Consider the following 14,836-nt stretch of genomic DNA (forward strand, 5'->3'; position numbering starts at 1 on the left):
AGTACACTGCAGTACACTTAACACTTGAGGGTGTAGAGGTGGCCATTGGCTGAAACATTTTAGAGAATCTTCTTATGGGCCCTTAATCTCAAGTCCTAGAGGAAATAAGACATAATACAAGATGGTGGTAGAGTAATGTTGAGTTTTTTAAAGCAACAAGGGTAAACCAGGTGGATATGTAGGTCCTTGTTGTGGTAAAGTAGTACCACATGAGCACATTTTTTATAGCAAACGAAAGGAAAATGTCTGTTTACTCTTGAATCAACCACCTTGTGCTGGCCACTCTTATCTTATTGTGAAAAAAGGCTTGAAAGAAAAAAAGAGAGAAGATTCTTAATTAAAATTTTGTATTATAGTCATTACATTTTTTATTTACTGGTGTTGCTTCTGGTCATCTTATACTGGCCACCCTGTGCCAAAAGGCTTCCATGAGAGGAAAAATAGAGTTTAATGTTTACTTTTTGGTTAAAATTTTAAAATAATATTTGCTTTAGTATGTGTGGTAGGATTCTGTTTTCAACTTAATAAATTGTATTATATTTTTTGATGTTTTTTTTTCCAGACAAAAGAATATACAGAAATAGCAAAGGGTAACCCACACTGGCCACAAGCATTCTACCCAATGCATGACATACATCATATAAGAACCAGTGACATACTTCATGCTCGCTGTACCTGGAACTCAACAACCCGGAACCGTCATACATTTATAGGTATTATTTGCTTTTTTATGTGCATTAAGGTTTTTCCTTCTTCAAGATAAATGAGAAACTTAGAAAGTAATGAGGACACTTTCAGTCTTATCATTTTACCTTTTTTAGTCTTATTTTTACTGTCTGCCTCTTCCTAATTCAGTTATTTACAATGAACCGTAATGAATTCTTATGGAATAGCTGACCTTTCGAACTGATGGATGTCAGACTGGGATAGAAATTATATGGTGATCAGAAATGTGAAGGTGCCTTTTTTTTTTTTTTTTTTTTTTACACATGATGGAAAAAAGGTAATCCATAAAAAAGTCATCAGATATTCACTAAAAGAGTCAAACAAATTGAGAAGTACTATACATGCGGCCCTTAACATACTGTACGCGAGTTTAACTTACACGGATTTGCAAATCACGCGGTTACGCTGGAATATACATTCAGAATATATATTATTCAAATACACACACACACACTGCATGCCTTATACACTACCCAGTCCCCTCACTCCTCAGTCAGTTAATCCTGTAACCATGCTTGTGTTGACATCAGCATTGTAAATGCAAAAATAGTATGAAGAGAATATCACTAATATAACAGTATTTACTCGAAAACTATTAAAAACAAGTAACATATATTTAAACATCTGAAGGTTAGGTAAAATCTGTTTTCATGTAGTTTATCCTAATTTACATTGAAATACATTACGTTTCAGCAAATACTATTTATTTCTGAGAATATGGAAATGTAATATTTGCTGAAATGACGACGTATTACAGAGAAAGTGGCGAAAGCAATGTTTCGCTTTCTCATTCAAAAGATGTTACCGTAATCGCTTTTTGAATGGTTTTCTGATTCAAAACTGTTGTACACTGTATTACAATAATATTCTATCCTAATTCATGATGCAATAGGTTTTTAACTGAAAACCATTGACGATATCTGTAATCGTCGTCATTTCAGCAAAAATATTATTTTCGATGATATCAAGCGTATGAATAGAATATCATTGTAATATAACAGTATTTCCTTAACTATTAAAAAAGCAGTAACATCTCTTGAACATGGCTAGGTAAAGTCTTTTGTTTTCGCCATGTATTTTATCCTATTTTACATTAAAATACATCACGTTTCACCAAAACTACTATTTATTTTAGAATATATTCATTCAGGCGCAGTTTAGGTAAAATATACTTGTGATGTAACAGTTTTTTAACTGAAAATGATTAAAAAAACACGTACCGCTGCCCTGTTCTAGGAGAAGACTGGGAGCTGTTTGGTGCTGAAGACAATGACAAGGAAAATGATTTTGATGGATTTTAATGAAAATATTCAGAAATATGGTATCGTAGTATTTATTCAAGTAATTAGGATAGAATATTATTGAATACAACAGTTATTTAACTGAAAACCATTAGCGATTAGGTAAAATCTTTTGAACAACGAAAAGCGAAAGTCATTGTTTTCGTCATGATTTTATCCGTTTCCTTGTCGTAGTATTACATTTCCATATTTATTTCTGAGAATATATTCATTCAGTCACAGTTATGGTTATACTTGTGATGTAATATTTTAATAAAAATACCGGTTTTAGAAATACGGTATCGTAGTTTTCTTTGTTTCAAATTTAATTAACAAAAGATTGCTGTTTCAAATGTAATGGACAAAAATTTATGTATCTATAAATAAACTTTAAAAATGAATACTCTATGTTTTACATCGTCCTGTGCTACCATGACATGCATTTGGGTACTTTGGGCTTGCCATGATGGCAAGAGATCTGCCTGGCAACTGTACCTCACAGCTGGTGGTGCGTGTTTATTGTTTACTGGTAGTTACTGGTAAATATTTTTCAACCTCTTGAAACTATTACCCGTTTGAGGTCAACCCCAATTTTTTAATTTGGTCTTCACTACTCACAGGTATCAGTGATAGGACAGGGTGTTTTTAGGGTGGGGGCAGCAAATATGCAGATTCTTAACATTCACGGGTATCTCTGTTTTCTTGTATGTTAAGGGCCGACTGTACTGTAATGTCATTCACAGCTTCACCTTCTGTATGTTATTCTTTTAGAAACAACTTCATATTCAAATTCTCTTTCTTGGTCTGGTATGTTCTTTAAAGTTCATTTTAATGTTTTGTTTTACTTTGTTTATACAGGCAGCACCTCAGGAGATGAAATGTGTAATCTCTACTTGATGTATTACACTGACCGAGAACAAGGCTCAGAAATGGGTGGATGTGGATATGAAACTTTTCCTCACATTACTCATAATCTTCCTGTGGATAGTGATGTGCCTTTACCTCCTAATCCCCTTCTGGAGGAACATGCACATGGTGAAAACAAGCATGATGTAAGTTGTGTTGTAATATTGTGGTGTTGATACAAATTTATGTTCACTAAAGAACAGTTGCGTTACTGCAAATATATCATTTATGATGAGTTCTGCTATCTGGCGTGTTTGACACAGCGAATTGGCTCTAACGCGATTTATGAATGAAGACGATATTTGTATAACGAACTCTTGTTGCTGTAAACGTTTTGCTTACTATTTCTCCAATTTTGTGGTATTAACTGTGAATATGGTAAAAAAGAATATCTCCAAGCGTTCTGGTGATAGCATTAGGTGTTAAAACCAGAAGCTCGATGTTATCAACCTCAAAATCACCCTTCTCCCCCATCAAGTTATATTCATATTTTTTCAAAGTAAAGTGTTACATTTACTGTATGATTTCATTATTAGATATGAATGTAACATTTATTTAGACTGTGCTATCCTTTGTATTAGGCTAACTACTAAATTTTTTTCGATTTCGAGTAGTAATCTGCACCTAACCCTATTTTCTCCATAAGCCCTGTTATTTCTATTACGCGAATTTCTATAACACGATGTTTTACAAGAATACAACTATCGCGTTATAGCAGAACTGACTGTACTGTACTGTAATACTTATCTGCTGTGAGTACAAGAAACATAATATGTGATACAATAGATTTGATTTAGGTCAGAATTTTTCCTGTAGATGTTTGACAAATTTGATTACAAATGACATTGACTAGAATGGTTTATTGTTATACAGAAACTGTAAAAATGTTAGTATGTTAATACAGTGATGGTGTGTTGTCCTTTTTCTTTTTCAGGAAAAAGCATACTCATACGGCAATGTAGGTGGGGAATCAATTGAGCTAGAGAAGAAGGCTCATTCTCGCAAAGATCCACGACCAGGTAATTATTTGTTTGTAAACACAGTACTTGTATTGTATATCATATTATAGTTTTCATTTAGCTGTATTTGTTTTAAAGATTTTCTTTCTAGTATATGAGAACTGAAAGTGTAGAAAATTAGATTGAAGTATATTATGATATTTCCTGTAATGTTACCCGTAGTTGGTACTTTATTTATCAAAAGCACCAATCCTTTATACAGGAAAAATTTCACTTAACTTACAAAAAAAAAAGAGATAAACAAAAAAGAAAGACAGACATAATCATTACAACTACAGCAGCAACAGTTGATTAATAAAAACATTCACTACAGGCCATAATTTTCATTTAACACAGTTAATACTGTCATATGCCCTCAAAAAAAGCCTTTGGTTGCTTCTGAAAGTCGTCACCGAGTCCAGCTGCTTCGGGGAGATAGACAGCCAATTTTAAAATAGAGGCACTGTGTTGGAAAAAGATTGGGCTGGAAAAGAATGTTCACTTATGGCTCTAAACTCCAGAAAGTGATATGGATCATCTTTATTTTACAGGGCCACAATCAGAGGTGACAAGATCAACCAGATATTTTCATTCACAAAGCTTTACAACTTTAAAATTAATCATGTACAGCTTAAGTTAAATTTTAGCTTTAGTAGGAAGCTAAAGTAATTTGGTTATAATGAAGTATGGGAGTTATTGGTAGAAGTGAATAGAAAAACCTATACTGGACAGTCCCGTTTACACCCAACCCCTATCGCTCCTATATCCACCCAACCCCTATCGCTCCTATATCCACCCAACCTATGTTTGAAGCTATCCAGCGTATTTGAGTTAATGATGATGTTTGGTAACTTGTTCCACTCATCCACTACTCTATTTCCAAACCAATGTTTACCTATCTCACACCTAGGCTTCCTTCAATGAATAGTCTTCCCAAACCACAGAGAATTATAGTACAGGTTGACAACCCTTTATCCAAAATTCCGAAAACCGAAAGGTTGTTTTTTTTTTTTTTGTTATAACAGGGATTAGCCCACCCGGGCATAGATCACTGACTCACAGTGGGGCCTGGTGGGCGAAAATGTAATAGTAATAGTAATTATAATAATAATAATTATTCATAGTAAATAAGATTTTTAATTAAAATACTGTACAGTGGTCCCTCGGTTAACGAGCACAATCCGTTCCAGCATGTTGCTCGTTAACCGAAAAACTCGTTAACCGAAACCATTGTTTCAATGGGTTTTTGGGTAATTGGTTCCAGCTAACAGAAAATTGCCTAAATTTAACAAAAAATGTAGAAAAGCACACTTACTTTGAGGTGTGTATGTAGAAGGCTCCTGGATGATGATGATGGGAATTAGAATGGGGATGGAGGAGAAGGGAGAAGAGAAGGCATTGGGGCGGAAGAGAAGTCACCCCTTGGCGCCATTTCACCCATAAAATTTTAGTTCACTTGGTGTAATTCAAGATTATTTTCTTTAAATCAACACTGCACTGCATTATATATTGTCAATATGTAAAATAAATTTCAAAATGACCAATAATTTGCTTGGAAACACAGAAAAAAAGCATTAAGTTGAAGAGAGTCTCAAGCAATATGTTACTTCCACTGAAAACAGAGAGAGACTAATGCCTGTCTGGTGTGTTAACAGGCTGGATGGCACGCCAGAAACTAGTTGCTTTACCTTCAATTATGTTCAATAATTGTTAAAATGACTAAAAAATATTAATATTAAACTTTTAAAATTATTGAATAGTATAACCTTCTTGATATTTACTAAAATATTAAGGAATTTAAGCCCCAAAACCGATTACTGTATTGGCGGACTAATACTACAGCTGGTGGACCGCCAAATGCAAGCGAAAACATGTTGAGGTCGGCTTGTAAAAAACTCGTTAATCGAGGGATTGCTTGTTAACCGAAGTTAAGAATCTTATGGAAGGTAACTCGTTAACCGAAATCTCGTTAACCGAGGCGCTCGTTAACCGAAGGATCACTGTACACCAAAATAAAATAATAATGATAACAATAATAATAATAATAATAATAATAAAATATTATTTAACAAAATTAATACTAATAATGATAACAATAATACTGTAATAAAATAATTATAATAATAATAATAAAGAAATACAAGAATGAAAAAAGATCAAAAGTGAGAAACGCAACCTAGACCTATGAATTATTATTATTATTACCTGTATTATTATTATTATTATTATTATTATTGTTATTATTATTATAATTTTTATTATATTTTCGCCCCCCAGGCCCTGATGTTGGTCAGTGATCTATGCCTGGGTGGGCTAAAAAAAAAAAAACTAACCATTCTGAAAACCGAAAAATTCCGAAATCCGAAATGCCTCTGGCCCCAGGGATTTCGGATAAGGGATTGTCAACCTGTAATGTAATACACTCTGGATACAACCAGTGGATATACCGTATATCACGGCCTATAAGACGGAATTTGAACCAGAAAAAAATTAGCCCAAAGTTAGGGGGTCGTCTTAAGCACCAGATATAAAATTCTTACCTCTTAAATATTGCGGGTTTAGCGTGTCAAGAGTGGTGCGTAAACCACTCACAAGGTCCTACCACTAATTATTTTATACTGAAACTTACGTTTGGGAAGCTGGATTAAAAATAAGATTACCATTTGGGAAGCTGGATTAAAAATAAGATTACCGGTATATTAAAATAATAAAAATGTATTATAAACCTGTCTAACATACCGTAAAAGAACAATATACCCCGGTAATAAACACAGCTGCTATTATCACCCCCCGCCCCCCCATTTGCCGGCGACAAGAAAGGGAAAGTGACCTTGACTGTGACCGCCTGTGGCTATTTTTAGCCGTCCTTGTGTTCGGAGGTGGTCAGTAATGCATATCTGTTAGATGACTGTCAAGTAGCCGCTTTTGCAGTCTACTGTCGTCCATGCTGTAACATGGCCAGTTCAACGTAGTTGTTCTTGGATAATGGTAGCCTCGATGCTCCTACAGTTGGTGTCAGCGAGACTACTGGCATTTGTTCTCATCTTCCCAGCGAACTCGGAGGATGGAACGTAGTCTACGTTGGTGAAAGTTTTCAAGTGCTTTGAGGTGCCCCCAGTATGTAACCCATGTCTCACTGCCATAAAGCAGGGTGGGGAGGACCACTGCACAATATGTGTGCAACTTTGTGAATAATTTCAGCTCCCTATAGCTGAAGACACGGGTACGGAGTCTGCCAAAGGCTTGAGATGCACATCTGATCCGATGTTGAATCTCTTCAACGATGTCTGTGGTGGTGGACAGGTGGGAGCTGAGATACTGAAAGTAGGTAACATTAGAGAGGGTAGTACCGTTAAGCTGGATGGATGGTGGAAGTGTGGCTGAACCAGGGGCAGGCTGAAAGAGAATCTGAGTCTTACGCACATTCACTTCAAGGCCGAAGTGTGCATACGCATCTGCATAGGTGTTCAGGATCTCCTGCAGGTCGTGTTCAGTGTGAGCGACAAGGGTGAGGTCGTCTGCATATGGAAGTTCAGTAATGGAAGCTTCCGACACATTTGTTCCTGCCTGGAGTCATCTTATTTTGAATAGATCCATCATCCGGTACTCTATGTCCACCCTGCTGGCTAAATTGGCAGTATCACGAGTAAGGAAGGCAGCCAAAAAATGGAAAAGAGAGTTGGTGCCAGTACACATCCTTGTTTTACCCCCATTTGGATGGGGAAGAACTCAGACTGGGTGCCATTGTGCAGGTCACTGCCGTTCACGCCGTTGTGGAGTTGTTTCACAATGGCGATGAATTTTGGTGGGCAGCCAAACCGGCTGAGGGTCCACCAGAGGGCTTCCCTGTTGACTGAGTAGAAGGCCTTGGATAGGTCGATGAAGGCCATGTATAGGTCACGGCGCTGCTCTCTGCACCTTTTCTTGTATCTGGTGGGCAGCAAATATCATGTCAGTGGTGCCAAGTGATGGTCTAAAGCCACAATGAGATTCTGGGAGGAAGTTTTCCTCCTCATGTAGTAGTCTGCTTAGGAGGACTCGGGCGATAATCTTCCCAGCTACGAACAATAGCGAGATCCCGCGGTAGTTACCACAGTCTGACCGGTCTCCCTTGTTCTTATAAATATTGATGATGGAGGCATCTTTAAGAGCTTGGGGGATTTTCTCCTTTTCCCATACAGTGATCCCTCGGTTAACGAGTGCCTCGGTTAACGAGATTTCGGTTAACGATTTACCTTCTATGTGATTCTTAACTTCGGTTAACGAGCAATCCCTTAATTAACGAGTTTTTTACAAGTCGACCTCAACATGTTTTCGCTTGCATTTGGCGGTCCACCAGCTGTAGTATTAGTCCGCCAATACAGTAATCGGTTTTAGGGCTTAAATTCCTTACTATTTTAGTAAATATCAAGAAGTTTATACTATTCAATAATTTTAAAAGTTTAATATTAAAATTTTTTAGTCATTTTAACAATTATTGAACGTAATTGAAGGTAAAGAAACTAGTTTCTGGCGCGCCTTCCAGCCTGTTAACACACAAACAGGCGTTAGTCTCTCTCTCTTTTCAGTGGAGGTAATATATTGCTTGAGACTCTCTTCAACTAAACGCTTTTTTTCTGTGTTTCCAAGCAAATTATTGGTCATTTTGAAATTTATTTTACATATTGACAATATATAATGCAGTGCAGTGTTGATTTAAAGAAAATAATCTTGAATTACACCAAGGGAACTAAAATTTTATGGGTGAAATAGCACCATGGGGTGACTTCTCTTCCACCCCAATGCCTTCTCTTCTCCTTTCTCCTCCACCCCCATTCTAATTCCCATCATCATCATCCAGGAGCCTTCTACATACACACCTCAAAGTAAGTGTACTTTTCTACCTTTTTTGTTGAATTTAGGCAATTTTCAGTGAGCTGGAACCAATTACCCAAAAACCCATTGAAACAATGGTTTCGGTTTACGAGTTTTTCGGTTAACCAGCAACCTGCTGGAACGGATTGTGCTCGTTAACCGAGGGACCATTGTATATTCTCCAGGAGAGAGTGGAGACGGCTAGTAAGCAGAGGTCCTCCTGTTTTATACACCTCGGCTGGGATTCCATCAGGCCCTAAGGCTTGTGTTATTTTTCATCTGTTTGGTGGCAGCTATCCCCTCATCCAGGGATGGGGGATAGCTGAGGTGGGTCAGCTCTGGATGCTGAGGGACCTGCTGGGTAGTCAGGACATGCATATTGGTGTTTCGGTTGAGCAGCTAATGGTAGTGCTCTTTCAGGCACTGAAGGATGGATGCCTTCTTCATCTTTAATTAGGGAGTTACTGTCAGATGAGCAGAGGCAGGCTGTGCCATGAGTGATAGGCCCATAAAATGTTTTAGTAGAATTGAAAAATTCACGCATCTTGTGTTGATCTGCAAGTTTTTGCATTTCACATGCTTTTTTTTTAAACCAGCCGTTCATTAGTTTTCGAAGTTCGTGTTGGGCCGCCACTTTCATCTTGCAGAAGGTATCAACTTTGGTCCGAGACTGAGGGTTGTTCTGCCAGTCAGTTAAAGCAGCACGTTTATCATCGATGAGTACATTGATTTTTTGGGTCATTTTCATCAAACCAGTCCTGGGGTATTCTTTCGACCTGGCCGAGGGTCTCTGCAGGTTTTTGTCATGACATTGTCAAGAATACTCCATTCAGCAGTGGGATTTGAGTTATTTGTTGTTGGGTTGTTTATCAACCCATGTTCGAGCTGCTCTTTGAAATCATGTGCTACCGCTGAATCCTCCAGACGCTTAGTGTTAAAACCTCTTCTTGAAGATTGTTGCCTTCACTGTTTTGAGGCGACATGAAGTGAGAGCTTGGCTCTGACGAGCCGATGATCAGTGTCGCAGTGGTCTGAGTCACGCTTGGCACAGGTGAAGAGGCCTTCTCGGCGATCTCTTTCTCTGACAATGATGTAGTCAATAAAATGCCAGTGTTTGGATCGTGGGTGTTGCCATGAACCCTTGAACTTGTCTGCCTGCCTAAACTACACACACACACACACACACACACACACACACACACACACACACACACACAAACACACACACACATAGTATATACAATACTACAGGTAAAAGAAATAATTGTCCTGAGGTCAAACACGTAAAGGGAATATACATTTCTTTGAACACAAGTAAAAACGTAAAAAATACACACACACACACACACACTTCCTTCAGCCTTCATAGGGTAAGGACGTGTGTAGTCGGCGCTGCCCGCTCACGTGGCCGTGGTCTCTTGACCATGGAGACAGCTGCCAGCCTGGTCTGTCGGGCCCTTCCCTTTCTCCATCAGGATTTATCAACATCCTCCCACCAACAGTACAGTGCAAAGATTGATGATCAACCCACAAGTGATAAACAAAAGTGACAATTTCAACTCGAAACAAAGAAACGACTGTTAGAGTGACAATCGGTGCTTAGCGGTCAATGTTAGCCTGACGCGGACCTGACACACCTAGGGTCCGCAGTACACTCTCCAACACCAACACTGTATGAGAAGCCATGAAACTCTTCAAGCTACACCAGGAGAGAAATGAGGACTCCCTACTCCACCCAGGTGAGGAACTATGAATTCCTAACTACATCACATGATGAACAAGAACCATCCCCAACATCCTGTGTGAGCTGGAAGACCTACCCGGACCACGTGGTACATCTCCAGCAGTAGTGAGGTAGCGGCTTAACAGCCAGGCTTGGCTCTGACATCAGGTCAGAAGAATGTCTGCAGACCAGCTCCCACAGTACCAGATCTAAAGTTAATTTATATGTTGACTCTATGTTTCTTATGTTTTTGTATTTGAAAGCTTTTGTCAATCAAGTGACCCACTCCCCGATTTCACCATATGTAACTTGTCATCTCTGTTCATTGTATATTTTCAGCTTTCGGGCTGCCATGTTATCTTAATGAACCGTTAATTATTATGATTATTATTACACACACACACACACGCACACATGCACACACACACACACACACACACACACACACATACACACACACACACACACACACACACAGCAAATTTTATTCGCGGATTTGGCGATTCACTGCCATTTTGAGAACCTAACCCCCGCGAATTTGAAGGGCATGCTGTATAAGGAATAGATGGAGACGTAAAGGTGTTGTGAATGGGTAACTTTCAGGTTGAGTAAACATATGAAGACAACTTTTTTGCCTTGTGTAATATTTTAACAGCTTCAATTCTACTTTATATGAAGTATCTTAGGCATTCATTTCTTAATGGTAGACTATTTGTGAGAGCGGAAGATGCTGTGGGAGATAAGAGAGAATATTATTACCAGTATATGTATCTGTGTTTCAGGTTACTTTGAAAATATTGCTGAATTAGACTACGACACGCAGTATGATAGACTGCCACATAAAGTCTTGCCTCCATATCGTCAAAGGTTCGGAGGTGGGGAGTCATAAGTGATGAGGCTGTGTCATGTTTCCAAGCCTCTTATGTCATGCCTTATCAGTGTGTGTATGAATAGCTCTCTAGTTGTGAAGCTTTTATTTCCTTTTTTTCATTTACTTATTATTTGACCAATGATTTTCCTCCCATACAAAATTACCATTAGATTGCAGTATGTGCATTTCATAATCTATCGTACATGTTTACCTGTACTGTATATATAAAGCACAGTGTGTATCTATCTGTTTGCTATGCACAGCTACAGTTTTGAAGATAGAGAGCTGAAATTTGGCATGAAGATGTGCATGCACCCTAGGATTGTCCAGAAGATGGAATTTTGGGGAGTTGACCCAAGGGGAAGAGTGCTGGGAGCTTTACAGTATGATAACATTTTCCTCATCATCAACAACCCCTACATACATGCCAGACATAGCAACACGCATCCCACACCAGCACTTGAGTAACTAAAAAAAAACACCCTTAGTGGTCGGGCCTCCACTCCAAATTCTGTCCATGGTATTCACAGCGACATGTTGAACGAAGAGAGGTGAAATTTGCAATGCCTTAGCCCTGAGAATTCTCACAAACATTTAGTTGGAGGGGGGGAGGTTGCAACTCCTACCTGAAAGGTGGTCCTCTTGTGCATGACCACAGTCTGAAACTAGAGCTAAAATAATTTTATACCCTTTACTGTCGCTATTTTTTTCATATGCACTTAATTTTGGCCATGGGCTGACATAGACTACGAGTTGGCTCTCTAATTCAAAGACCTAGACATTCTTAGGTACCCCAGCTAGTGTAATTATATTCTGCTTGTAAGTAATGTAGATTATGAATGTATTTCTTAAGCATGATCTTGATCTGTAGGTGCTAGTGTTTATTATTGGATGTTTATTGTATCACCTTTGTATCGAAGGTTTGTTAATTCTTCTTAAAAGTACAGTTCTGTACATGTAACAGAAATCTGTTTTAAGTAAATGACCTTTTAGCTTACAGTAACAAGTGTGTCTCCTGCTGACCCTGGAAAACATAGGAGTATAGTGCAGGCTTTCCTTCTGTGCATCTATGTGTTTCTCAGAAATACAGTACAGTGAACCCTCACTTTACGAGGTTAATTCAACCCACAGGGTACCGCGGAAAGTGAGAAACGCGTAAAGTGAGCAACTTAACATATGGGATTAATTGAAATAGAGACTGGGCCGACCCCCAAACTCCACTTTTTCAGACACAATACCTACGTTGTAGTAAAAATAACTTTTTAATTTTATGATGGTATGCACACACAATTAATAATTAACAGAAATATCAATAATATTAGGTTTTTTAACACTTACATTAGTAGAAAAGATGGCTGGGCACACGGGGATGGGGTGTTGGTTCCGAGGCAGAGGGCAGATTATTGGCCCTCACCTGTATCACTTGTATCAATTGTATCACTATCCACCACAGAGGCTAGCAGGGCCTCTTTGTCAAACCCCTCAAAGTCCATATAAGTCCATATCCTCACTATAATTATCACTATCACTGACTTGGGCCGGCTGTGGTGGGTGGCGGGTGAAGAACTCGGTAATGTTTTGATGACTGGGCGACCTTGTGCGCACCCTGCTCGCGCCGCTTACACAACATTGCTGATGGTGGGAGAGATGGCTGGAGGTTTGGATCCAAAAATGGCGCGGCTCGCCAGCCGCTCTCCACGTAAAGGGGTACACGCACCGCGGAATGTGAGCATTCCGGTTTCGGCAGGGTACCGCGTAAACGTGGAAACGAGGAATGTGGGACCGCGTAAAGCGAGGGTTGACTGTATAGATAATGAATGTGAATTTGAGTAAATCTTGGTGGATTTCAGCCAAGCTTGGTATAGTAGGACCTGTCAAATTCATTATCTGATAATTCAGCTTCACTTATGAATCAATCTGCATCTTGCCGTCCTAATCTTTTTCTGTGGGACAGTGCGAGGGGGGGGGGGGGTCACCCACTCTTATTGGTCACCTTGTTGGTGAAAGTTGAGTACAGTATTTAGGATGACTTTTTGAGAATTTTATATCATAAATTTATATCACTTACATTGATATTTATTCATAATTTTGTCAACACAATTTTTCAAGGAGTAATTTAAAGAAATACAGTTAACCCTCACTTTACGCGGTCCCACATTCCGCGTTTCCACGTTTACGCGGTGCCCTGCCGGAACCCAGGATGCTCACATTCCGCGGTGCGTGTACCCCTTTACGCGGAGAGCGGCTGGCGAGCCGCGCCATTTTTGGATCCAAACCTCCCGCCATCCGCCATGTTGTGTAAGCTGCGCGAACATGGTGCGCACAAGGTCACCCAGTCATCAAAACATTACCAGTTCTTCACCCGCCACCCATCACAGCCGGCCCAAGTCAGTGATAGTGATAATTATGGTGAGGATATGGACTTATATGGACTTTGGGGAGTTTGACAAAGAGGCCCTGCAAGCCTCTGTGGTGGATAGTGATACAATTGATACAAGTGACACAGGTGAGGGCCAATAATCTGCCCTCTGCCTCGGAACCAACCGCCCATCCCCGTGTGCCCAGCCATTTTTTCTACTAATGTAAGTGTTAAAAAACCTAATATTATTGATATTTCTCTTAATTATTAATTGTGTGTGCATACCATCATAAAGTTAAGATAATATTTTTACTACAACATAGTTGTGTGTCGTCAAAAAGTGGAGTTTGGGGATCGGCCCGGACTCCATTTCAATTAATCCCATATGTTATGTTATTCACTTTACGCGTTTCTCACTTTACGCGGGACCCTGTGGGTTACATTAACCGCGTAAAGTGAGGGTTGACTGTAGATACTATACAGTACCATTGTTTGGAGTGGTATAGGACATCCTCCTTAGAGTATAACTAGATACTCCCCTTCTAACATTGTCACACACCAGTTTGATGCTTATGAATTTGTAATTCAAAACCACTGTACTATATTGTATTCTAATCATCATGTATATTTGCCTCTTTGTACTCAAGTAATTTTTTTTTACATAATATATTTATTTCCTTCGTAGGCAACAGGATCATCCCAAGTCTTCAGTTACCTGAAGATACACAAGAACCTGTGATAGATCAGACACCAAGGAAGTCAAAACAGCTGAAATCATCTGGTGAGAAGAAAGATTTTGTATTTTTATTCCCTTCCCCCAACCTTATCTGTAGTAATTAGGGAGCTGTTCTATTATAATTGCTGTGCCTGTCTGTGTAATTATGAGTACAGTAATCTGTCTGTAATCTTGTGTTGTCTCCATTCCTCCTTACCCTGATGATCACTTGGCCTTTGATTAGTGATTATCTCTGAACATTTACTTAACTATCAGTTTTCCCTCACCTCTGTTCTTGTCTCACTGGATGGGGGGGGGGGGGGGGGAGATGAAGGTTCAGGTTTGGTGCATTTCCTTGATCAACCTTGTGTGTTTGGGGATGGTGACTTACTTGTAGCTACTTC

At 39.0% G+C, this 14,836-nt stretch overlaps 1 protein-coding gene across 1 annotated transcript in view; it reads left to right on the forward strand.

The window, feature by feature from the left end:
- LOC121866941 (peptidyl-glycine alpha-amidating monooxygenase B-like) overlaps positions 1 to 14,836 on the forward strand; it is a 91,966-nt gene that overhangs the window by 40,182 nt on the left and 36,948 nt on the right. Inside the window, 5 exon segments of the mRNA XM_042366693.1 lie at positions 563 to 713; positions 2,865 to 3,058; positions 3,847 to 3,931; positions 11,270 to 11,362; positions 14,403 to 14,498. Coding sequence (XP_042222627.1) covers positions 563 to 713; positions 2,865 to 3,058; positions 3,847 to 3,931; positions 11,270 to 11,362; positions 14,403 to 14,498 — 619 coding nt within the window.

This window comes from Homarus americanus, unplaced genomic scaffold (genome assembly GCF_018991925.1).
Source record: "Homarus americanus isolate GMGI-L3 unplaced genomic scaffold, GMGI_Hamer_2.0 scaffold14393, whole genome shotgun sequence".
NCBI classification, from domain to species: domain Eukaryota; kingdom Metazoa; phylum Arthropoda; class Malacostraca; order Decapoda; family Nephropidae; genus Homarus; species Homarus americanus.